At 41.5% G+C, this 26,123-nt stretch overlaps 1 protein-coding gene across 1 annotated transcript in view; it reads right to left on the reverse strand.

Annotated features, from left to right (window-relative positions):
* The window catches only part of LOC143962680 (dynein axonemal heavy chain 3-like), a 2,426,925-nt gene that overhangs the window by 1,299,425 nt on the left and 1,101,377 nt on the right, over positions 1-26,123 (reverse strand). Inside the window, exons 35-36 of the mRNA XM_077472045.1 lie at positions 21,322-21,452; positions 11,924-12,024 (exon numbers count right to left, since the gene is read on the reverse strand). Coding sequence (XP_077328171.1) covers positions 11,924-12,024; positions 21,322-21,452 — 232 coding nt within the window. The remainder of the gene's footprint in view (positions 1-11,923; positions 12,025-21,321; positions 21,453-26,123) is intronic.

Below are 26,123 nucleotides of genomic sequence, written 5' to 3' on the forward strand. Positions count from 1 at the left end.
TGTTATATTCAAGAAAGTGCATACGTGTAGCACTAAAGTGTTTGAATTATTGGCATAGCCAAAATTAAAATGTGAACAACATAATTAACATGCATTAAATCTATAAACTGTAGTTAATGAATAATGACAAAAATTTGTTTAGTTTAGGTGCACGCTTTGGTCAATCATCAGACATCAATACACCTGATGTTCGAATCGTACTTAGATTTGTCTCGGACCGTGAGACCATCCCTATGCATGAAGAACACATGAAAACAGTGTACTATGCAATATTATTAATATAGCATTTAGCAACACATTATAGTATAATCTACTAGTATGGTAATATCTATGCAGAATAAACTGTTATATAAATATCTAGAGCTTTGTCTACCCTCATCTGAGAGTGACAAAAATGGTTTAGTGCAAACACAGCAATATATCCTAATATATTTACAACTCCTAGCAAATAACTGTACATAGAAATATTGACACAATGAAGAAGCCTCCACTCCCTTCATAGTGACACATTCTTCCAAAAGCATTTTAGCAAATCAGTAGATAAAGTTCACTTAGCAACTATATTTGAGGTGAGAACATATAACTCACGCTCACACCAACTGGTGGTCAGTAAAGAGAGAACATGTAGATTTTTCAGTCTATGAGATACAGGTTGTAGGTAAAGACTTGCCCAATTGCCACACACAGCCCACCGTACTAGCCAACTAAAAATCCCATTGTCCTTGGAGCCACAAAGTCCAATAGGCACTTTTCTTTGAATTATAACAAGCATGGTCAGCAAACAGCACAGGAAGGAGTGTCATCACAACAACATTTTCCATATGAAGAACAGCTTCCCATGGAACTGGTACAACTCACTTGAGCACATAGCTGTGTTCCATGCCATCTTGAGAGCAAGATTCCATAACTTTTGGCATCACCAGTAGTAATGGGGATCAGTTAATTGAACAGGCTTTCCAGGGGATCCAATAGTGGTAATGTAATGCTGCACATCAGCTTTATTAGGCCTCTGAATAATGGTGCAGTCTGCATAGATATGATGACCATAGTTCCAGGTTTGCAGAACATTAGTATACTTTTCTGCATGTCTAGGTGACAACTACTTGATATTCAGTGAGCAGACATTTACAGGTACTCTCGAATAGCAGCATCAACCCACTGTGCCCATTTGAATTGGATTTCGGCTTCCAGATTCTCTGGCACATTTGGGTACAAGTAGCCATAATCCTCATAAAAATTTGTTGCAACTTGGACAATCTTGGCAACAATTTAGGATCCCCACAACCGGGTAACACTTAAGTATCTATAGCACATTTGACATGATATTCTGAAATTTTGTCAGGCTTTTGGGATACACTTGTCAAAAAAGAAGACACTTGCCCCATAGCTTTAGAGGTTTTAACACGGTGAGTCCACTGCTTCTCTTTCAGAGAACTTGCAGGACAGAAAACAGGAGATGCAGACAACTCAGGCCTGATACTGGAGGTTTGGGTAGTAGAAAGAACTTCCTTCTCTGCAGGCTCACACTGTTGCTCAGCATCACTTTCAGACCATCCCTCAGGCCAAGACACAGTGTCAGAAATTCAGAGATCCAATCAGACAGGACATCGGAATCTGACTCTGTAGAGAACTCTTCATCCAGGAGCAGATTAAACTTTGAACATGCAGCAGCAGACTTTCCTTACTCTGTTCCCTCTGTGGCCAAAGGTTTTATAGTCCCAACAGGCACACTGCCCTCATATGCGCACAACTTCATCTCTATCTCCTCTTCCGCAGAGCAGCCACTCCTCCCCCTGCCAAGGGATTGGTCCAGCTGCTCTTCAGGAACTTCAGCCCCAACCTCTTTTCTACAGCAGTGTGCTAAATCTCTTCTGGAGTCTGCCTTAACCTCTTCAGCACTGGTGTAAAGACCTTTGCACCGTCTCTGAGGCACACAGATATTTGCCACTTTCTCACAGAGCCAAACAAAACTTCTGTGTAGTTGCAGTCCGTTACCAGGGGTGACCACAGCAAAAATAACGCCTTGCCCCATGTTAGACACCAAAATATAGCACTCTCCCTGACCTCCAGAGGCCTGGTGGTGACCCCCAGAGTCAGGGATGGCTGACATTCCTCCTCAGGGTGCAGGTTACTAGGCATGGTGGGTGTAGCACAAGATGGAAAGATGGGTGACAGTCACTTTTGTAAATTAATAATGATAATTGTATTTCTCTTAACAGGAAATGTGGGAGAGAGGGATAGGGCAAATGACACCCTTAGGCAAATGCAATAGCAACTTGGCAGTTTACTTTGACAAAAATAGAACTAGACAGACAGCAATACAGAGGGGCCTTTAAGCTGAATGCAGCAATCTGTATCTCATGGCAACTACTGTCTCCTATAGCAACAACTTTACTCACAGTATTCCACTGTAGATCCTCAAGCTAGGTTCACAGCTACCCGCTGGATTCCTTGCACTCACAGCTACCCGCTGGATCCCTAGAGCTTATCTCACAGCTACCCGGTGTACTTCTTCAAGCTTTACTCACAGCTACCTGCTGTACTTCTTAGATGAGTTCTCACCTGAAGTTTTTACAGCTACTTCACAGTCCTCGCCTGATGAAGAGTCTCCTCTGGTACTCCTTCAAAGCTCCATCCCTTAAACCTGCCTCTGGCAACAAGAGTCATTGACTCTCTGGCAACTTCTTCTCCCTTGACTACTGGCAACAATCAGGCTCCCCTCAGGCTGAGCACCTTTACACATTGCTAGGCCTCAGGCTTCAGGCCTACACTTCTGCTGCTACTCCACACACCCATCTAGGCTGAAGCCCGGGTTGAAATAGCCCCGATCATCTGTCCTTCCCTGAATAAATCGCCTATCCCAGCTGCCTGAGTGGCCAATGAAACTTCTGCTGATTGGCTGAGAAAAGCATATTCACTCTTAACCTGAATTCACTGTAATCTATCATCCTAATGCCAAAGGTAACAGTGCCACCTATTGACAAAAGGGAGGAATCACAGTTAAATCCAAGTCTAGGAAAAAGCCATTTGTTTAACCACATAAGCCCCAGACCATTTTGCTGGCCAAAGACCAGACCACTTTTTGCGATTTGGCACTGCGTCGCTTTATCTGACAATTGCACGGTCATGCGACGTGGCTCCCAAACAAAATTGACAACCTTTTTTTCCCACAAATAGAGCTTTCTTTTGGTGGTATTTTATCACCCCTGTAGTTTTTATTTTTTGTGCTATAAACAAAGAAAGAGCGACAATTTTTAACATTTTCAAATATTTTTTGACTTTTTGTTATAATAAATATGCCCAAAAATGTATAAAACATTTTTTTTTCCTCAGTCCGCAAAAAAATATTATTAATTGATTTGCGCAAAAGTTATAGTGTTTACAAAATAGGATATAGTTTTATGGCATTTTTATTAATCTTTTTATTTACTAGTAATGGCGGTGTTGAGCGATTTTTATTGTGACTGCGACATTAGGTCGGACACATCAGACATTTTTGACACATTTTTGGGACAGTTGTCATTTATACAACAATCGGTGCTATACAAATGCACAGATTTTTGTGCAAATGACACTGGCAGTGAATGGGTTAACCACTAGGACGCAGTGTAGGTGTTATGTCCTAGGGGTGTGTGGCTGTGTTTTACACATCACTGATCTCTGCTCCAATCACAGGGAGCAGAAATCAGTGTCACTGTTGCTAGGCAGAACAGGGAGATGCTTGTTTACTTTAGCATCTTGCTGTCCTTCCTACCCGTGAGACGATCGCGGGTACGCCCGTGGTGACTGAGTCCTCGGGACCCTTAATCAGACTCACGGAGGTCCCGACCAGCGCGCGCCGGCGCGCACACGATGGCACGCAGCAAATTTAAAGGAATGTGCCTGTACACCCATTTTCCTGTCCGTGCCATTCTGCCGATGTACATCAGTATGTGTCGGTCGGGAAGTGGTTAAAGACTACAAACTAGCCATGCTAGTTACCACCAAGCACAACTAAATTTACTTGCAGCCCTGTTTAGGACAAGGGTGCTACATATATAATATAAATATTTAGATAGATAGAATACATATACAGTAGACATTCTAATGTTTAGGGAATTAAAGTAAAAACATTTTTTCAATCAAGTTTTTGTTATTATAGAGTCACCGTTCTTAACAATCTAAACAACCTAATACAGAACAATCTTTTGTTTGTGAAATATTTTCTGATATTCCTCACAAAAAGGAATGTGCACGGGAGCCACCACTAACAGCATATCGCCGTTAGCAGCGGCATGCTGCTAATGGCAAAAGTGCGCCTACGTGCCACTCTCTACAACGCATGTGCCGTAGACAGCGGTGACTGTCTTTTAGCCTTAATCTAGGCTTACCTGTAGTTCAAAGTGGTTTGTAAGGGTTTACAACCACTTTAACATTTAGGGGATTCATTACAAGGGATTCTGTGGTATGCCTGAATTGTATTCATTTATATCAATGGAAAGCAATGAAGAACATGGTGGATATTGTTTCTCTAATAAATACATATGTAAAATAACTTAAATAAAAATCACAGTTAGCTGAAAACTATCTGGTTGCTGAAAAATATATGTGGTGTTGGCAATCCTAAAATATATATATATATATATACACTGTAGTACATTTTTGCCTACTTTAAAACAAGAATAACAACCTGGACTGTGTATTCAAGTTAAAAATGAGATAACCTTTTCCTAAATTAACAAGCAGAAAACTAATAACATGTCAGTGCATTGAAAATGTCTGCTAATGCAAATCTATTGATTGAACCAGATGAAGGTTTGCTAATTATAGGATTACCAATCTCATCACTTTGTGAGCCAGGAAGACAATTTTGATATAGAACATCAATAAGCTTAGCAAAGTTAAGATTAAATGATTTATTGGCTGCTGCTACACATTGATATAACTTCTGTAATTGGTATTATAAAATGCTTTGAATTGGAAATAATTCTAACAGCAGGTATATATGAACAACACATTCCATGCCATCTAATAGTAAATACACAATATATATGTATAGATCACACTATTTGTTTATAACTGACAGGACCTTTCTCACATTGGTAACATGATTAGTGGATTAAGGTTGTAGTGGCCTATCTCATGATTTTGGCAGTTATTGAGTTTTCCTAACAGTCTTTTTTAGTATAATATAAGGAGGACTGTTAGTTTTGTCATTTTAAAATCAATGTTTCATCTAATTACCACACAACCACCAAAGAATGACTGTAAGGCATTAATCATTTTATCCTGTATATGCAATTCGTATTTATTTTATTTATTTTTTGTCATGAGTCCCAAATTGACACATTAAAAAAAAAAACATGCCATAAACAGTCCAGTATGTGTAAGCGTCAAGATCAATTCAGGCATCACTGAGTAAGGTTGAACCATACTCCAATAATGAGCACTTATGGGTGCTAATCACAATTATTTTTGAAACTACTGAGAAATATTTGCAATTGCTTAGCTGTTATTCATTTTATCTATAAAAACTGACATTTGATTCCATATATTACAACATACTGTATGTTATGCTCACCAAGTTCACTAAAAAGTTTTTTTTGTTGGTCTAATAATTGAAAAAAGCAAATATGTTCACTTAGAGTCCATTCACACAGGAGCAACTTTGGATCCGACTTGAAGTCGCCCCAAGTCGCCTTAAGTCGCGCAACATGATAAAATCAATGTAAGTGAATGAGAGCCGTCTTAATGTACACTACTGAAGTTGCTCCGACTTCAGAAAAGGTTCCTGTACTACTTCAATCCGACTTCTAGGCAACTTGTACCCATTGATTTCAATAGAAGTTGCCTCCAAGTCTGATCCCCTGTCTTAACTGGAGCAACTTTCCAGGAAGTAAAAATAGTTTTCTAGGCAAACCCCTCCCTCCCACAGAGCTGATTATTATGTGATTGGCCACTGGTAAAGTCCCCTGTCCTGGAAGCAACTTCAAGTTGCCTTGTAAGTTGCCTCAAGTCGTGCTGTGATTCATACTCAAGTCGTGTCCAAGTTGCCTCCCAAAGTCTCGCTCAAAGTCGTGTTGCCCCTGTGTGAATGGACCCTTACAGTACCAAAAAATGTGTATTAAAGACAAAAACACAAAACCAGACACAACCTCTGTGATGAAGCCCCAGATTAATTACCACACAATGGTATCTTTCAGATCTTTAATTGCCATGTTTACTATTAAAAGTAGAGCTTAGATAAATTTAAATTACCCCAACTTTAACAAAAAAATAAAAAGCATTTGTAAGATATGCTTTCTACTGCATCTATGATACATTTGACTTGGTGATTTTGGACCAGTTAAACCATCTGAAGCTAAACAATTTTAGTATATCTGTTATGAAGGATACAAATCAAACAGACAATTCAGGTGCTGCGCAATGATACTCAGTTCATAAAATGGTGGAACAAAAACTGAAATCTCTCGCAGCTGGGAGGTAAACTGTGAGCACCAATTAAGATGCCCAAGCATACAATAACAATATAACCAACAAAGATCCTCAAGGAAAGCACTGAGCAATTCTATAAGTCTGTACAGCCAGAAACCAGTGTTGTGAAAGCTGGTGGTTGGTAGTTGTAGTCCCACATAAATGAAAGACCAAAACCACAGTTAGTTCAAAAGTATAAAATGTTTATTGGTCCAACAAACTTAAAAAAAGATAAAAAGGCTCCTGTGTATAGGACTAGACTGTTTACGGTAAGTGCCAATAACATGTTGCTATAATATTATATAGACGTGACTTGAGGGGCTGAAAACACATACCATTAATCAAGCAGGTGCTGGAGGGGAGAGAGGGGAAATCGTCTTCCCAGGTCAAACTACTCATTCTCCCAGATGGAAAAAAGCAGATGGCGTGCAAGGGATATGGTGAAGAGTCCAATCTGTACCACTGTGATGGACTGCTGTTATAATTTGTAGAGGTCAGGGGTGTATATTGGAGTCAATGATACAAAAAAGACAGAGATTTGTTGGGCAGCCAAAGATGACTTCAACATCAAGGCCATGGGCAAGCCGATTGATCCCTGGACATTCCGGGGAGACTCAGGCAGAATATGGGTATCTGAAGCTTCCAGACTGCATGCCGGATATAACGTCAAGGCCACGGTGGTCACTGGATGTGGTGTGTGTTGAGACACCAGGGGATAGCAACAAAGTTCCATGGAGCAATCTCTCAGAAGGCTGTCATCATAACGACACATTCCAGGCGTGGCCCATCTTCAGGTCTGGTTATGAAGGATAGTATACTATAGGTGAATCACACACAGGGGTTCAATTACTAAAACTGGAAAACTTTGCTTGTTTTTGGTCCTCGAAAGCTAAAGATGTCTTTTAACAATGAGGCCTACAATACATTTTTGAAGTGCTATTTTTAAAATGAAGCCTACTCCAAGTATTCTAGTCTATACAATATTTCTTTTTTATGTGACATATATACTGTGACCAATCACAATTACACATTTAAACACTGGCTGTGGTTGGCAGACAACTCTCTCTTTTCTCTGTCACACACAGAGCCAAGGTGAAAGGGGGAGAACTAGGTGCCAACCGGTGGTAGTGTTTCAATGCTGTAGTATGTGAGTACAGCCAGTATCTGTCAGCATTAGTTCCAATTTACAGACAATACCAGTATAATTAAAGCCAATACCAAAGCATGATAATCAAAAGCACAAATGCATAATTACTGCTGGTACCAGGGCCTAATTACAGCCAGTACCAGTGCCTGATCACAGCTGGCACTAGTGCCTAAATATAAATAGTACCAGTTCCTAATTACACCCCTTTCACACTAGAGTGTTTTGCAGGCGCTATAGCGTTAAATTAAAAATAGCACCTGCAAAATGCCCTAAAACAGCTGCTCCATTCACTCCAGTGTGAAAGCCCGAGGGCTTTCACACTGGAGCTGTGCGCTGGCAGGGCATCAAAAAAAGTCCTGCCAGCAGCTTCTTTGGAGTGGTGAAGGAGCGGTGAACTCACCGCTTGTCCACCTCTGCTCCCCATTGAAACCAATGGGGCAGCACTGCGATACAGCTGGCAAAACGCCGCTCCGGGGGCTTTTTGCAGATGGATTTAACCCCTTTTTGGCCACTAGTGGGGGGTTAAAACTACCCTGCTAGTGGCTGAATAGCGCCGCTAAGACGACGGTGGTGGCTCAGTGTGAAAGGGGTCTTAAAGCCAATATCAATGTCTGATTAAAGCTGACACCAGCTTTTGATTACAGCAAGTGCCAGTGCCTGGTTATAACCAGTGGCAATGCCTGTTTACAGCATGTACCATTGCCATATTACAGCTTGTAACCGTGCCTGAATGCAGTTAGTGCAGTTATAATCAGTGCCTTGTTACAGCCAGTATTAGTGCCTGATTGCAATTGGTACCAGAGCTTGATTAATGCTGATACCAGTGTCTGATTCCATCCAGTAAGCGCTAGTGCCCATTTAAAGCTAGTGCCAACACCTGTTTACAGCTGCTACTGGTGGTTAATTACAGCTAGAACTGGAAAGGCATGTGGCAAGCACTAGCAGAGGGGCATTGCAATATCAGTCATGAAGAAATAGTGCAACACAGTCCCAGAGACACTTTTTGTAGCTAACCTCTAATTTATTAGTGCCTGTCATCTCCCCATTTTCAGCCCATTAAGGTGGAAACTGAACATTTTACAATTTATTTTTTTACTTGTTTTTTTCGGTGAAGAACTATTAGCTTGAATTTTAGAACAATGTAACCTGTATGCCCAACAGTGCATTGCCAGTGATCCAGATTTCAGTTATGCCAGACCATTTAAGTGCAAGCCTATCACTGTTTCAGAATTCAAAACACAAAGTAGAACATGGGAATAACAAAACAAAAAAATCACATTGGTCCATTCACCCATATATGATTTAGTCAGGTTCGAAACATGATGACAAATGAGAATACTTCTTTTTTTTTCATTTCAGTGATAATTCTTTGAGCCCTCCCAGAAGTCCAGTCCCCTGGATGCCCATTTTAAATGGGTAGCAATCAAAGGATAGTGCATGAATTTATGTCACCTCCTTGCTTCATTGGGAATAAATTATAATCTAGTGTACCACTCCTCAAATATGTTTTTCCAAAACAAATCATAGCTTGGGGTGCAATGTGACCAAACTGTTTCCCCAAATAACTTCATAAGACAATTCTGAGAAGGGCAAGTCAGTAAGTTTGCGTAGTGAAGAACCTGTGTCACCTAAATGGAAAGATAAATGGCTTTTTGTCTTTCATCTATCTACCCAGATACAGCAATGCAAAGTCAGAGAAATTCTGGTCTGGTTCAATTTAAATGACCAGGTGCCCTATCTGGCAACCTAAGGCACTGGTGAAAAAAAAGGTTACCTCTATTTATTTGGCTATTTACAGGAAGCTTTTTTCTAAACTATCAAGAAGAAATCATAACAGTTCTAATTTACAAGAAAGGCCCTGAGACAATATAGATTTAAGCTGATGACATTTACCTGATGTTATCTCTTCTACCCAAGCAGACAAACACCTCAAAACAAATGATGTGTATTCAGCAAAGATGGAGTAAAATATAACATTCATTGCTATTTTCCCCACTTCCCCATACATCTGGCCTCTGCAAAAAAAGGATGGCTTCTGTAGCCATCATACCCCACTTTAAACTCTTGATTTGTGAGGGATTTCCACTCAAAAGGTATAAATAGACCTGGGATTTTGGGGGATAAACTGCTGGGCAAAAAGATTGCATTGGCCCCAACTGAATTAAAAAAAAACTTGAACCTGTGAAAAAAAAAAAGAAAAAAATTGGGCATAACATTCTTGGCTTCTGCCTGAATGCCTGGCTGTGCTATAAATGGGGGGATTATAAGTGCTTCTGAATTTGAAAGTAGCCACAAAGGGTTTAAAAGCACCTCCAGGACACTAGTTTGGGCCCCAATTCTTGGTGGCTGATGTGACACCCCAGTACTAGTACTTGACCTTTCTCTTGGATTAATGACTGGTACTAGCCATGTCACAGTGAGGTATTGAGTAGCTGTTGATTGCCTGCTGATCCTCGGAGCATCTCATTCTTTTTGTTAGGGCCCTCTTCTGCTTTAACTCAGATACTGAGTTACTGGTGTCCATCTGTCAAACTCAGAATTTGGAATGCCTCCTCACTGGTGTAGATTTTATTTTGGACAGGGCGTTGACAGTAGTGTGGTGGTGATTAGGACCCAACTGTATGGCGATGATCACGATGATGGTATGGCAGTAATCAGGACACTGGTGCTGGTGTACAGCAGCCTGATGTCAATGCAATGAGGGACACTGTCCCTGGCAGCGCTGGTGACATTAGGACAGTTGACAGGTGGCTGCCTGTGGTTGGTTTACACTAGACACTGTTGGGTAGAGATCAGGGAAACAGTGAGCTGGTTAGCAATGGTTTTTGTTTGTGTACACTGTGTGTAGATGCTGAAAATTACTCACAGTTAGCTGTAATCTCTTTTCTCACAAACAATGGTGGTGATCAGGTCCCACTGTTATGGCAGTGATCAGGATACTGGTGTTGGTGGTCGGAACACACTGGAATCATGATGATCAGAATGTCCATGTAGTGGTGATCAGGACACATTGGTATGGAAGTGATCAGGATGCTGGTGTGGCTGTGATCAGGACCTGCTGGTATGGTGGCGATCGGACGCAGAGATCACATGGCACAGGACTGATCTCATTAACCGCATACCATGTTCAAGTGGACTGCTGTGTCTGACACACACCAATCGTCAGGCTCTCAGGTGCACACTCTAGGAGCCATGCACCCATGCATCTGAAATGGGAGGAGGCACACGCATCAGTGCTCATCCTGTCCAGCCTTCTATGTACATGGATGGACGTGGGCTGGATGGGAAGTTGTTAAAGCTGAAATCTGGTCAGTCTTTTAGAGTAATTTTTGGTGCCCCTCCCCCCAGGATATTCAGGGTTAAATATTTGTTGCACAGAGTGTAGACATGAAAATATATCATTTTGATATATATAGCTAGTGGCAGTAGGACTGAAAGGAGGAAGGAACCTTTCCAAGTTCCTGAACAGAACGATCATAAGCAGAAAACATTTCTGAATTGGAGAAAAAGTAATATTACAATTCAACATGAAACACTATTTCCAAATTAAGGTAGCAATGTACAAGTGCAAAGTTTCATAATCACTTGAAAACAATGTTTCTGGTGTATATAGCAATTTAGGAGCCCCTGAATCATTTTAGTGCACACAATTCTTTTCATATGCAAAATTTGCATGAGAAAGTTGAAATAAACTCAATTTCAGAAAAAAATAAATGTGCTGTCGTAGATTCCTGTGTAGTAATGTTTCTAATTGCTATAATGAATTTATAAACCGATACAACAATCCATTATGCTTCAACATTAAATTGGACCCAAGTTGCTTTGTCTTCTATTAAAACAGCCATGCAGCAGCTAATATGAAATTCAAGAGTTTATGTTGTATTATTCAAATCTACCTTTTAACATAAACAGATGACATTATATTACTATAGTGGAACATAATATCCCGACTGCAAAAACATTAATATCTTTGTTAAGGTCAAACTAATCCCTGAGGAACACCAGTGGAATATTTTAATCAGATAGCATTTTAGAAATGCAGTTTTACATACACTGAACAAAAATAAACAGCTAAAAGCCTTGAAAAATAAACGTACTCTGAGTCACACATTCTAAAAACAGGAAGCGCACAGGTAAAGAGAGGTAATAGAAAAGTTATATTATATATGAAAAATATATAGCATAATTAGCCAGATTACGTGTTATGTATAATTATTTGTGTGTATATAATCACATGTTTATGTTTAGAACAAGTTTATGCTATGAAATATCTGTAACCACAATACACTGGGTGATAAAATCTTGAAAACTGAGATTACCTACCTGCTCACTGTGGCTGGCGAAGCCTGCTCAAGATCAAGTACCTCAAAAATCATGTTCTGCTGTGGACTCATTTGAATGATTTCTCCACTCATGAGGCAAAGCTAAAATAAAAAAAATAAATAAAAAGGTATTACAATTTGGCAATTTGGTAAATAATTTTAAAAAGATATCAAAAGTCATAAATGGTCTTCTCAGTAGAACCTGTCAAATACAATCTCCAGACAGCCATAAGTAAAGGGCATATTTAATATATATATATATATATATATATATACCAAAACTTCCTCAAGGAGAATGTTTTAATACAAATGAGCATTTGTTGTACATTTTAAACCAAGACTCTACTGGTTGGCCAAACTGTATCATTCAATTTCCTAAACAGTATATCAAGCTTAGATTTAAACATCTACATATTACCTTATTCAGATTGTAAGGGTACACATAATGATTGCTTCCATTCGTTACCTTTAATGTCCCTTAGAGTCAAACTTCAGGTAAACAGCTAAATAAACAGTTGATATACTGTATGGGAACTATCTAACGAAAAGATTTTCAATTCTGTTCTGCCAGTCTGGCTATCCAGAAATCTCTGCAAGAAGGCATAGCTATGTTGCTGACCTTTATTCTCTCTATTTCAGTGAACCAATACAGCGTTGTTTTTGACCCACCTTAGCCTGTTAGCTCCGCTAGATAATGAGAAGAAGTACCCTGATTCACCCTATTCTCTTCCCTTCTCTAAGCATGTTCTAGAAGGGAGACTCCAATGCAGGAAAGCCCTGATTAATAGACATGTGCATTCGTTTTCGTCCGAATGCATTTTCGTCCGAATTTCAGCTATTTTCGTTTTCGTTTTGACAAACGATAACGAAAGCACAAAATCCGAAAAACGAAAGATCCGACATAAATAAATGCTTTATTTTCGTTTTCATTGTTACAACAGTTCGATATAGAATAGGAGATTCGACATGACTCTGACAACAATGTGTCTATAGAACCTGTGGTCGAATGTGCCTAACCTTACCTCTATTAGTCCAAGATTATATAGAGAAAATATTCGACAGAGAAAAAAGATTTGACAGAGAGAAAAGATTCTGCAAGTTACTGTCCTAAAAAGTGTTTGAGGACCCGGGTCCTGCCCCAGGGGACATGTATCAATGCAAAAAAAAGTTTTAAAAACGTCCGTTTTTTCGGGAGCAGTGATTTTAATAATGATTAAAGTGAAACAATAAAAGTGTAATATTCCTTTAAATTTCGTAGGGGGGGGGGGGTTACTATAGTATGCCTGTGAAGGGGCGCATGTTTCCCGTGCTTAGAACTGTCCCTGCACAAAGTGTCATTTATGCAGGAAAAAAAGTCCTTTAAAATCACTCGCAGCTATTATGAATTGTCGGCTCCGTAATACAGAGCACACTCATTGAAAGTCATTGATAAAAAATAAATAAAAAAAAAAAAAGCGTGGGGGTCCCCCAAATTCAATTACCAGGCCCTTCAGGTCTGGTATGGATATTAAGGGGAACCCCGCATCAAATAAAAAAAAAAATTGACGTGGGGGTTCCCCCTAAGAATCCATACCAGACCCTTTATCCGAGCACGCAACCTGGCAGGCCGCAGGAAAAGAGGGGGGGACGAGAGAGCGGCCCCCCCTCCCTCCTGAACCGTACCAGGCCACATGCCCTCAACATTGGGAGGATGCTTTGGGGGTCTGTGACCCCTCAAAGCACCTTGTCCCCATGTTGATGAGGACAAGGGCCTCATCCCGACAACCCTGGCCGGTGGTTGTGGAGGTCTGCGGGCGGGGGGCTTATCAGAATCTGGAAGCCCCCTTTAACAAGGGGACCCCCAGATCCCGGCCCCCCCCTGTTTGAAATGGTAAGGGGGTACAAAAGTACCCCTACCATTTCACAAAGAAAGTGTAAAAAATGGTTAAATAAAACAAACACACTTTTGAAAAATTCCTTTATTAAAAATAAAAAAATAAAAAAAAGATTCCAGCGGCGGTAATCCACTCTTGCTATCCAGCGACGGACGGTCATCTCTCCAGCGATGGCTCATCTCATCCAGCGCAGCGAATCCTCCATCCTTCTTCTGTCTCCGTGGAGGAGACACTGCAGGCATTCCGGCGGCTGACGTTTCTTATATACGGAGGGCGGGGCCACCCATCACCTGACCCCGCCCCCTCTGACGCAAGGGGAAACCCGGGGTTCCCTATGACGTATGGGTGACCCCGCACCCCTCTGATGTAACACAGGCAGGTTTCCGTTACATCAGAGGGGGGCGGGGTCACCCATACGTCACGGGGAACCCCGGGTTTCCCCTTGCGTTTGAGGGGGGCGGGGTCAGGTGACGGGTGGCCCCGCCCTCCGTATATAAGAAACGTCAGCCGCCGGAATGCCTGCAGTGTCTCCTCCACGGAGACAGAAGAAGGATGGAGGATTCGCTGCGCTGGATGAGATGAGCCATCGCTGGAAAGATGACCGTCCGTCGCTGGATAGCAAGAGTGGATTACCGCCGCTGGAATCTTTTTTTTATTTTTTTATTTTTAATAAAGGAATTTTTCAAAAGTGTGTTTGTTTTATTTAACCATTTTTTACACTTTCTTTGTGAAATGGTAGGGGTACTTTTGTACCCCCTTACCATTTCAAACAGGGGGGGCCGGGATCTGGGGGTCCCCTTGTTAAAGGGGGCTTCCAGATTCTGATAAGCCCCCCGCCCGCATAATCCCTCTGAGGGAGGATAGCAGTCTAAATACACTATTCCAAAAACTAGTCAAGTGCCTACATGACCAAAGAATATGCTTGAGTGAACCCACCTCTCCACAGCCCCTCCAGCACAGATTAGGAATCCCTTCGGAAAATTTAGATAATCTATATGGGGTAAGGTACCACCGCAATGCTATCTTTTGGTGTAACTCCCAGTGGTTAACACAGCGGGATGCCTTATAGATCGAATTGATGGCTTGATGCCACTGTGTCAGTGAGTATACCCTTCCCAGGTCTCCCTCCCATTTTAAATATGGGGGGGGATTTGATAAATACATTTTTGTGCTGGAGGATGCCATAGAAAAACGAAACCCCTTTTACTAGCGCAAGTTTGTTTGTATAAAACTTCCAGACATCTGCATGCATGAAAATTCGGGCTGTGGGCACGGAGCGTAGAAAGTGTGAGATCTGACCGTATCTATATAGTTCCCCCCTCTCTAGGCCATATTCATCTTGCAACGTTTTGAAGTCTTTAATTCGACCGTCACAGAACAGGTCAGAGAGAAATTCGATACCTTTGAGCCTCCAGGCGTGAGTAGTAAGACCAGGGATAGCTCTACCAAGTAAATCAATATCTATGGGGACCTCCAATGCTCCCCCCTCCGCAGGCTCGATCCGCCCGAGGTCCCTCCATGCCCAAAGAGAGGCCTGGATCGTCAGCGGTAGTTGTCTCAGATTAAAGGGCCTCAGCCTATCAAGCCAGAGCAAAGAGGGGAGGTCCCCTGTCGGGGACATAGACTGCTCAATATCCCTCCAAGGGATAAACGTTTTTTTGTGGAACCAAGTTGCTAGTTGGGTAAGCAGAACTGCCTTAAAATAGTCCTGGAGCTCCACATAACCCATGCCTCCCACCTTTCTATGTTTTATTAGTAAGCCTTTAGCACACCTAGGTTTCTTCTGCTGCCATATATACCCATTGAGAAGGGAGTTAAGTAATCTAAGGTACATGGGTTTGATAGGTATTGGTAATGTGCGAAATACATATAGGATCTGTGGGAGTAATAACATTTTGAAAGAGGCTAGTCGTCCTGACCATGTTAGTTCCGTTTTAGAAATGCGTCTGGTCTCAGAGGTTAGTTTTTGGAGTAGTAAGGAATAGTTGGCCTCAGCTAATCTGTTAGGGTCTGCTGTAATCTGAAGGCCCAAATATGTTATGCTGTCTTTTTTCCAGGAATACGGAAAAGATTTTTGTAGTTTAAGCATAGTTTGTGATGGGATATCAAGGGGAAGGATAAGGGACTTAGAATCATTGACTTTGTAGTAGGAGATATTGCTAAATTGGTCTAGAATGCTCTGAGCGTGTATTAAAGAAAACGTTGGGGATGTAAGGAAGAGGATTATATCGTCCGCGAATAGATTTATTTTGTGTGACTTCCCCCTAAAAGTAAAACCATGGATATCTGGATGGGCTCTAATTTTTTCCGCCAGGGGTTCTATCAACAAGTTGAAGATGGAGGGGGACAATGGGCACCCCTGTCGGGTACCATTTGTTATAGTAAAAGGTTGGGATAGGATGCTAGAGGTATAGACCCTTGCAGAAGGAGTGGAGTAGAGAGCTAAAATTGCGGACAGAATAGGGCCTTGGAATCCAAATTTACTCAGAACAGATCTCATGTATCCCCAATGTATCCTGTCGAACGCCTTCTCCGCATCCAAAGAAAGGAGCAGAGAAGGCGTCCGACAGGCCCTCGCGTGGCAGACAACATCGATCACCCGTCTAGTCGCATCGGAAGCTTGCCTTCCAATTGTAAATCCTGCTTGGTCGGGATTTATAAGAGTGGGCAAAATAAACAATAGTCTATGAGCCAGAATTTTAGCATAAATTTTTACATCGGTATTGAGAAGCGAAATTGGGCGGAAATTGGCTGGGGTATCCGGGGACTTTCCTGGTTTAGGTATGGTAACAACATAGGCACCTAACATTTCTGAGGGGAAAGAGGAGGAGGTAATCGCCTTCGAATAAATTTCTTGTAACGTTGGGGTTAGAAGTTTGCCGAATTTGGAGTAATATTCTCCAGGAAGACCATCAGGGCCAGGAGATTTGCCCGATGGCAGTGTTCTAATGATTTTTTGTATCTCCGCCTGGGAAATAGGGGCGTTTAAAGCGGAAAGTTGCTCCTCTGAGAGCTTGGGTAGTGAGACACCATCAAGGAATGCCTGAATGTCAGCTTCTGTTGGTTGTGGGGTATTGGGGTCTGTATTGATATTATACAATGAGGAATAATACCTGGCAAAGGAATCAGCAATTTCTTTAGGATTATATATCTTGCTGCTATCTGAAGAGTTAATTAAGTAAGAAATAGTAGTTCTAGTCCTCTGCTCTCTTAAACGTTGGGCCAAAAGTTTACCTGCTCTATTACCCGCCGAGTAATGAGTCAGTCTAAGGTAGTGGACAAATTTGTTGTGGTCTTCTAGGAGCAAAAGTCTGAGTTCAGATCGAAGAGCGTCTAACCTATGGGCTGTCTTGGGGCAAGGGGTTATCTTATTCTGACTGTCTAGTGAGTCAATATCAGTTAGAATTCGGTCAAGCCTAAGAGACCTCTGTTTTTTAAGTCTAGCACTAGCTTGCAGTAATATGCCTCTTATGAAGGCCTTATGTGCACACCAAAGAGTCATTGGGTCGTTAACCGAACCAGTGTTAGTTACAAAAAATTCTTGGAGACTCTTATGAACTTCTACCATTTGTTCATGTGAACCAAATATGCCAGCACTCGCCCTCCAGATCCCAGACACAGCATGAGTGTTCCCCTCCGCCACCACTACTGATATGGGTGCATGATCGGACCAAGATATACCGTGTATGGCGGAGGAGGACACTGCTTGCAACAGAAATCTATCTACCAAAATCATATCAATTCTTGAATACATGTTGTGTCTAGAGGAGTGAAAAGAATAATCCCTCTCAGTAGAGTGCTGACACCTCCAGACGTCATACAACCCCTCCTCCTGCAGTAAGTGCCGCAAGGAGGGAAGAGGTCGACGAGATCTGGTGGTCGTGTCCATTCGGAAGTCCACAGTTATGTTATAATCTCCACACATCACCAGAGCTCCTTGTCGCACTTCTCTAACTTTGGTCAGGAGTCTCTTGAGAAATCTAAGTTGGTGAGAGTTGGGAGCATAGAGATTCACAATAGTGTAGATCTTATTATTAAGGGAACCTATTAAAATTAGATATCTGCCCTCAGGATCGGATATGGTGAGGATGTGAGAAAAAGCAATCGAGTCTCTGATAGCTATCACCACACCCTTACGTTTTTGTGAGGCAGATGCAAAAAACAGATGTGGGAAGTGCTTGTTGCGAAAGGGCGGTGGGTTACCAGCTAAAAAGTGCGATTCTTGTAGACAAAGTACATCCGCCCTCAACTTCTGGGCTTCTTTCCAGACAGATGCTCTTTTTGCTGGGTGATTTAACCCGTGCACATTAAACGAAACTATCTTAACCATCGAGAGCCGGGGTGTATGATGAGTATGTTAGTTCTCATACCTTTCTTGATTGTAGAGACATGCGGAAGACGTGTAGGTGACCTGGTCAGTCTGGTGCCACATCTCTGGCTGACACATCTAGAGCGTCGCAGAGTCCATCTCATGGGAAGGAGGGGAGGGATCCAGGGGGGAGAAGTAGCATAGTAGAAAAGGGAAAAAGAAGCAACACAAATAAAGAGAAAGTTAGAAATCCAGAGTGTAGGCTTAAGCCACAAAGGTAAAAAAAACGATTCAACATGGAATCTGTAGGCAGTGATCCTGCCCATCATATAACTGGGGGGAAACAACAACGTTCATAAAGGTCCGCAGGTACCGAGAGCAACAGTATAAAAAGAAGTAGTATTCAGACAAAAAAAGGGTCCGGGTGCTTCAATTGTTGCGATTCAGATTTTTCTTCTTGCGTGACACCACCTGCCAGTTGTCTGGCGATGAGATTTTTGATAGAGAGGCCGGAACAGGGTCAGCTTGTACTGGGAGAATGTTCCACTGTTTGAGAAGCTCCAGACCATCCTCTAAGTTGTCAATCACTGTGGTATGACCTTCCCTGGAGATAGTAAGCTTACAAGGAAATCCCCATCTATAAACGATGGCATGGTTGCGAAGTGCTTTAGTTATGGGAAGCAAAGCTTTCCTCCTCTGCATGGTGTGCTGCGACAAGTCTGCGAAGACTTGGAGGTTGGCGTATCGTTCCGGGGGTTGCTTATTGGTACGGAAGGCAGAGGTGAATTTCTCCTTGACCTGGAAAAAATGGACCCTCAGCAGAACGTCTCTCGGAATGTTGTCCGGGAGGTGCAATGGCTTCGGAAGGCGATGGATTCTGTCAATCGCCAGATCTGAGGCAGGCAGGTCCGGTAGGAAGGCCCCTATCAGTTCTTGAGCATATTGGAGTAATTGAGTCGGTAATACCAGTTCCGGGACGCCCCTCAGCTTAATATTGTTGCGTCGGGACCTGTCCTCCAAATCCGCGACTTTGGCTTTTAGCCACGCCACCTCCTCCGATTGACCGTTCTGGGCATCTACTACTGCGTTAATTGTAGAGGCGAATTCGCCCATTTTGTTTTCGACATGGTCTATCCGCTCTTCCACAGCATTAAGATCAGATTTGAACCCCCCCGCATACAGTCCATTATGTCAGCGTGCAGGGTGCTACGCAGGGAGACCAGCATGTCTTTTAAGGTAGTGTCGGATACCGGTTGGTTCGATGTGGGGAACGAATCTATGGTGTCCAAGATTTCCCTGGTGTCATCTAACCGGTCCCCCTCTCCACTAACCTGTATTGCGTCAGGATCCTCCACCATCCGCGGCTTGGACTTCGCTGGACTGAGGGAAAGCGGTGTGGACATACCCGGGGATCCACGAGGTGAGCGGTGGTCTGGGGTAGGAGCCTCTGAGCCGGAGCTGCTGGAGGCCGACGGCGAGGCGGCGCCGGCGCCATCTTGGAGTAGGCCTCGAGGATTCCGCGGGAAGAATTGAGGTAGTTTCTTCAGTTGCGGTAAGTTTTTGCGCTTGCGGGTCATCCCTGCTGTATGTGGAGGCGATACAGCTTCGGTGGATGCCAGTATCAGGTCGAGGAAGCACTCCGGAGTTTGAGTTTAGCTCTCGGTGTAGCGGAGCTACCGTCTCATGCGTCCATTCAGCAGCGCGGTAGCCACGCCCCCCCTATTTTTTTTTTTTTTTATCAATGACTTTCAATGAGTGTTCTCTGTATTACGGAGCCGACAATTCATAATAGCTGCGAGTGATTTTAAAGGACTTTTTTTCCTGCATAAATGACACTTTGTGCAGGGACAGTTCTAAGCACCAGAAACATGAGCCCCTTCACAGGCATACTATAGACAACCCCCCCCTACGAAATTTAAAGGAATATTACACTTTTATTGTTTCACTTTAATCATTATTAAAATAACTGCTCCCGAAAAAACTGCAGTTTTTAAAACTTTTTTTTGCATTGATACATGTCCCCTGGGGCAGGACCCGGGTCCCCAAACACTTTTTAGGACAGTAACTTGCAAATTAGCCTTTAAAATTAGCACTTTAGATTTTGAACGTTGGAGTCCCATAGACTTTAATAGGGTTCTAAAGTATGCTATATAGTTAGCTCCGTCGAATCTTCTTTATACATTCGACAGACACCATAAGCCTTCCAAGACAGATTCGACCGTAATTCATGTGGATTTTCGGACGAATGCAATTTTTGAACGAAAAACGAAATAAATAAAAATGAATTTCGGGAGTAACTAAATAAATTAAGTTTTCAGACGAAAACGAAATTCCGAAACGAAATATTTTACTCTGCACATGTCTACTGATTAACCCTTATTGCTGCCCTTCCCCCTTAAAGTTTTTGATCGTACAGTGAAGGGGATTGTAGAAGGCTAACGTCAAGGGAGCGTTAGGTACCTGCAGTAATTATACTGTAGGTAAACATACATTGCATGATTTAATGCATATGTAACTTTTTTACTAGTATCTTTCTATATGTCTGGGTTTTAAATTTAAGGTTCATTATGCCTCCTAGTGCACGTATGCTCTAGATAATATGTACAGGATTATAATATTTGATGATGCTAAACTAAAGATCAACAGTCAAATCAGGAAAAAAAATGGGAACAGAATCAAGCCTAAGGTCACAGCCAATAAAAATAAAAAGCAAATGTCTAATACACATTAAAAAACACTGAGCATTGTTTGAAAAGTCATCGGTTAGGAGAGACAACAAGGAACAGAAAATAGACTGAACAGAAGTTGGCAACAAAAACATCAACATGGGCTGCAAAACTAAAGAGACAGAAATGCTCTCCATCATAGCAACCATGAAATCTCTAAAAAAAAAGGGGCCCACTAATTACAAAGTAGACCTGTATATGCCATTGTCATTAAGTAGAAGGCCAGTTTTGCATGCCGTGTCCCAGGGAGGCACAACGTTTAGGGCCGCTTGCAGCTACCTATGTCGAGAGGAACAAAGTTCTTTATTGGCTTAATATTATTTCCTAGTGACTTTATCATGAAACTGAAACAAAGGAAACCGTATTAGACATTTACCCTAAGAACAGAATAAGATGATGACATGGTAATGCAATTTATACTAGACTGTTAATGACTTAACAAAAATAAACTAAAAAAAAAAAAAACAACATCAGTATAACATAAGTGTACCTTCTTGTTATCATCTAAGACTGTGTTCATATTTTCTACCCACACAGCATCTACTGGTCCATCAAATATACACCACTTGCGGCTTTTTGTGGTACAAGTAGCATGATTCCGAAAAACATTTGATAAAACCCCTGGAATAACAAAAAAATATATAATCAGACAGAGCTTATGTTTCAAATTAATATGAAATAAACATCCATAATAATGCAGATAATTCTGCATTTTATTTATACTAAACAATGTTTTGCAAGAGTTATTTGTTTTAGGACCTGGGTTTTATTGTGCAGAAAATATAGCGCTTAGGTCTACACCAAATGGTTCACCAGTGGGGCACACACAGGATTAATTTATTTTAAAGTTTTACATGTAGCTTTTAAATGCACATATGCAAATCCTAAATTAATTTAAAAAAATAAACTCAAAGAGAAGTTTTGATTTTTTTTCATATGTTTTTCTACAGATGGCACAGTTATGACAAGTATAGTTAGCAAGTTATTACATACTATATATCTTTTGGTATGTTACAAAGCAATAGTAATAAACATAACAATGAAGATTTGCAATGTTATAGAGAATATCTAAAAGTGGTAATTGTACCAAAGTGATACCCATAAAAATGTACCTTTTGTCTCGAAAACCTCCTGATAAATAGCAGTGCCCTTTCTGGTATGTAAGTGCGTCTAGACACTCCTGTGAATACGGCCTCATAGCTATATATCTGCAGTGTGAGTTCTAAGCAACTGCTGCCTCTAACTAACTGCTAGTCTCAGGGGGTTTCAAGTAAGATTGGGTGATGCCATTGGGCTGTTCTCACGCTGCAGACTGAAATCCTTGTGGAAGTATCTGACATGAGGAGACAAAGCCATGCCTCCAACAAGATGGCTGACTCCAAACAGACAGTGCCAAAAAAAACAGATTAGTCATTTATGGGGAAAAGATTGGCAATATGGAAATCACAGGCAAAATTATTGACTAATCTCTTCCCCCTCCCATTCTATTTTTGAGCACAGCTTTCAGAGTTCAGTTCACTTTTAAAGTATGTGCCCAGACAAAATGTTTTTTCTTAGTTTAGGATAAAGTGAGGAAGGATTAAAACTCCTCTCAAGATCTTTCTGTGAATCCATTAGAGAGATTTACCCTAATTTTCTGTCCTGCTGTAATTTTTACAAAACATGACAGCAGTGGCATACCTAGAACATCTGGCACCCAGGACAAATATTTTTTTTTACACCCTCCCCCCCAAAAAATGTATGCATGGTGCATGCTACACCAAATTGTGGGTGTGGTCAATTTGTGTTATCAGTGGGAGGGGCTTAAAAGAGCACCCCTCTATACTCAGCACACATATGCCAGAAACCTCAGCAAACTCATTGTAAAATAAAAAGTTCCATTATTTATGCTTTTCTACACACAACCTACCTACAGAAATACTTCAGGCGTAATGTACTTAGAGTGCAGTGGTCAGGAGCATAACGTAAAAAGTAAAACATAGCAAGGGAATTTTTTTAATACAGAAGTAGACAGAATCTGGAACAGCTGTGGATAACAGCCCATCAGCTTCTATCTTCAGCTCATTCAGTTAAGCTTTGAAAATGAAAGCTAGAACTTGATTGGTTGCCATGCACATCTGCTCCAGATTTGATAAATTAATAAAATGGGTTAGATGAGTGTCTATAGTGCAGAGGTCATGAGTGCTTAAAACACAGACCACTTTTCAGAGTGGAACCAAAATTACCCCCTCTTCCCATTACAAATCAACCCCCCCAAGCTCATATTCCCCACAGTACAGATCTTCGCTAACTAAATTCCCTCTCCCAGCCTACACCCTCAGTACAGATCCTTCCAGCATGAACCCCCTCAGTACAGATGGACACTTCCAGAACAGACCCTCCTTCCAGAACACAGACCAACCCCCCCCAGCACAGACCCCCTAGCACAGACTTCTCAGAACAAACCCATCAGCCCATACTCACCACCCAGCAGAAACCCTTCAGTACAGATCAACCCTCAGGCACAGACCCCATCTGTACAGAGGGAACCTCCCAGGACAGGTTGACTACCCCAAGTACAGGCCATTTAACACAGTTGCCCCCCCCCCCACCTTCACACACACACTTACTAGACTTTTAGCCTGAGCTCAGAAAGATAAAGTTCTCTTGGCCCTGTCATATGAGTGGAGAAGAGAAGAGATTTCCTCTTGCTCTGATCTCCCCTGTCACTGAAGCAGCATCTGTGGACTCACTGGGGGTGCTGCTGTCTCCTGACTTTTTTTATTTTATTGTGTTGTATAGGGCTGTAGTAGAAGAGATAGCAGAGATAGCAGTGCAGCGCCGTTCAACACAAAAAATTAAATGTCAGGTGGTTGCAGCACTCACAGGGCCTGGTACAGTCCTCACCCTCCTCACCCCTTTTTAGTATAATAAAAATGTGAGATTAACTCTTCAACAGCAACACATAGATAAAAAAGTTTTTTAGTATAACGGGGTAAGGCTAGAATCACTGTTAGCCCTTGTACACACAGTCGGAGATTCCGACAACCAAATCCGTCGGATTTTGTACGACGGATTTTGTCCGAAACTGTTGCATACACACGGTCGGACAAAGTTGTCGGAAAATCCGACCTGATGACATTATTTCGTTACGACGGGACTACGTTCACGCTAGTAGCCAATAGCTTTGGTGTAGGAATTTGATCTGAGCATGCGTGGCACTTTGTCCGATCGGAATTCTCTACACATGATCGGAGTATGTCCGATCGGAGCATTTTGTCTGAAAATTTTACCAACAAGTTGAAAAACTTGGTCCGTCGGATACTCCGACGGAAACAGTCCGATGTAGACCACACACAGTCGGAATATCCTACAAAACGGTCCGATCGAACACATTCCATCGGAATCTCCGACCGTGTGTACAAGGGCTTAGATTTCTATTTCTGACACTGCCTCTTTAAATAATTTTTTTCAATAATTTCTTGCCCTAATAAACATTTTTAACAATGAGAGCTAAAATCAACAGCTACATAGCTAAAAATAGGGATCAATGTGGCAAATAGCACACAGAATATAGCTTGTAAATTGAGCCCATGGTGTTAAATGTCTATGTGACAGCACAAGGTCTGAATAGTAGAACAAGCTGAAGCAGCCAGAGCTTCAGACTGCATAGGTGTTTATAGTTTTGACTTTTTTTTTTTTTTTAAAACTACTGTACTACCCAGCTAAAGTAGAATTTTTGTACAGCTTATCATGGCCATGTGCTAAATCAGGTACATTTGCAGTGATTAATATATTAGGTTTGGCATCTCTTAAGGTAATATCCTACAAAATTCATTTATAAACTTGCCATAAAGGAAAAAAATTGAGGCCATATCTCAGGTATCCCCTTGCAGCATCTACAAAATACATTTCCTCTATACTTTATATAATTGCAGATATGGAGCGTGATATTAGCATCAGCTGCAAACCTACCACTGCTGGTGCTTTAATCCTTTATTGAAACAATAAGTACCATTCACCTGCTTTATCTCTCTGTCCCAAGTACACATTCTCCTTGAAATTTTCATTAATACCCTTTTAACCTCTACTTGTCCTTCACATATTAGTTCACATCCAACTTTCATTTTCCTACTTCATCCATTTATAGCTTTTTAAAATAATACAGAATTACATTTCAGAATAAGCCCTGTATTTCTCAGAAAGACACTTAAATTTCATTATTTTTGACAGTAGAATTACAAAATCTCTGGAACATAAATGCGTTCCTTTATTGCATCACTATGGCCTGAAGCCTTGGAGTTTATCAGAGGAGCAAGATATGCATTGCCTCTCTATGATAAGGGTTATCAGTTCCCTGCAAATATAAACAGATATGTCGCAGGCTGGCATCTGCCAGACATTTGTGAATAGTGGAACAATTTACATTTAATTCTCTTTGTCTGTATTCTCCTAAGCATGCATATCAAACAATAGATTGAGCAATTACTATTTGATATTTTGTATCACTCACAGTTAAAAACAATGCATGTAACAGCTGCTTTTGTTTTAAAGACGTATGAACCTGCATCGATGCACAAATAAATAGAGAAGAGAAGGCATCAATCTTTTTCTATGTGTTTACATTCCATGAAATGGAGATATGGTTTGACAGGTAAGGGAAGATAATGTAGACCTGTCATTCTGAAGTAAAACCACAAAGGTATCTCACATATATTACAGGTATTTATCTAAATGACTGATGAAATGGAAAAATGCATAATTGATTTTGTTTGATTTTCCAATGTGACAAACATATAGGATATTAGGTAACTCTGTTATTATTCATGGAGCCTCTAGCTTCAGACTACAGACAAGTAAAAGAATAGAGAGGTAGAGTGGGTGGATAGAATAGATAGTAAAAAGAAATAAATAGACAGACAAATAGACAGACAGACAGACCCATCTTAGCACACAGCCTGGTATACCCTAAGCTGGAGGACTGCAAGCATACAAGACGTCTCCAATAAGGCTCCAAATTGTAAGCCCTCGAGGACCAGAAAGTAAAAAGAAGAGGCACCTCTCTGAAAACATCAACCAAGTACTGAAGGGTACAGGGTTCCTCTGAATCCCTGGTGTCTCAGGAGGTAAAACCTAAAATGGGGTTGGATGCTAGTAACCAGAACCTATGGGAGCTAGGTCATTTGCTAATCTTCCTGGTAAAAAAGGTCTGCTGTACTCAGGGCAGCCATCAGTAATTATGGGGGCCCCTTACACAGATTTAGAATTTAGACCTGCTGCCTCCCCAACGCCCTCCCCCCGGGCCCGACCACA

Source organism: Lithobates pipiens, unplaced genomic scaffold (genome assembly GCF_037356315.1).
Source record: "Lithobates pipiens isolate NorthernLeopardFrog02 unplaced genomic scaffold, aLitPip1_a1.2 Scaffold_8, whole genome shotgun sequence".
Classification (NCBI taxonomy): Eukaryota; Metazoa; Chordata; class Amphibia; order Anura; family Ranidae; genus Lithobates; species Lithobates pipiens.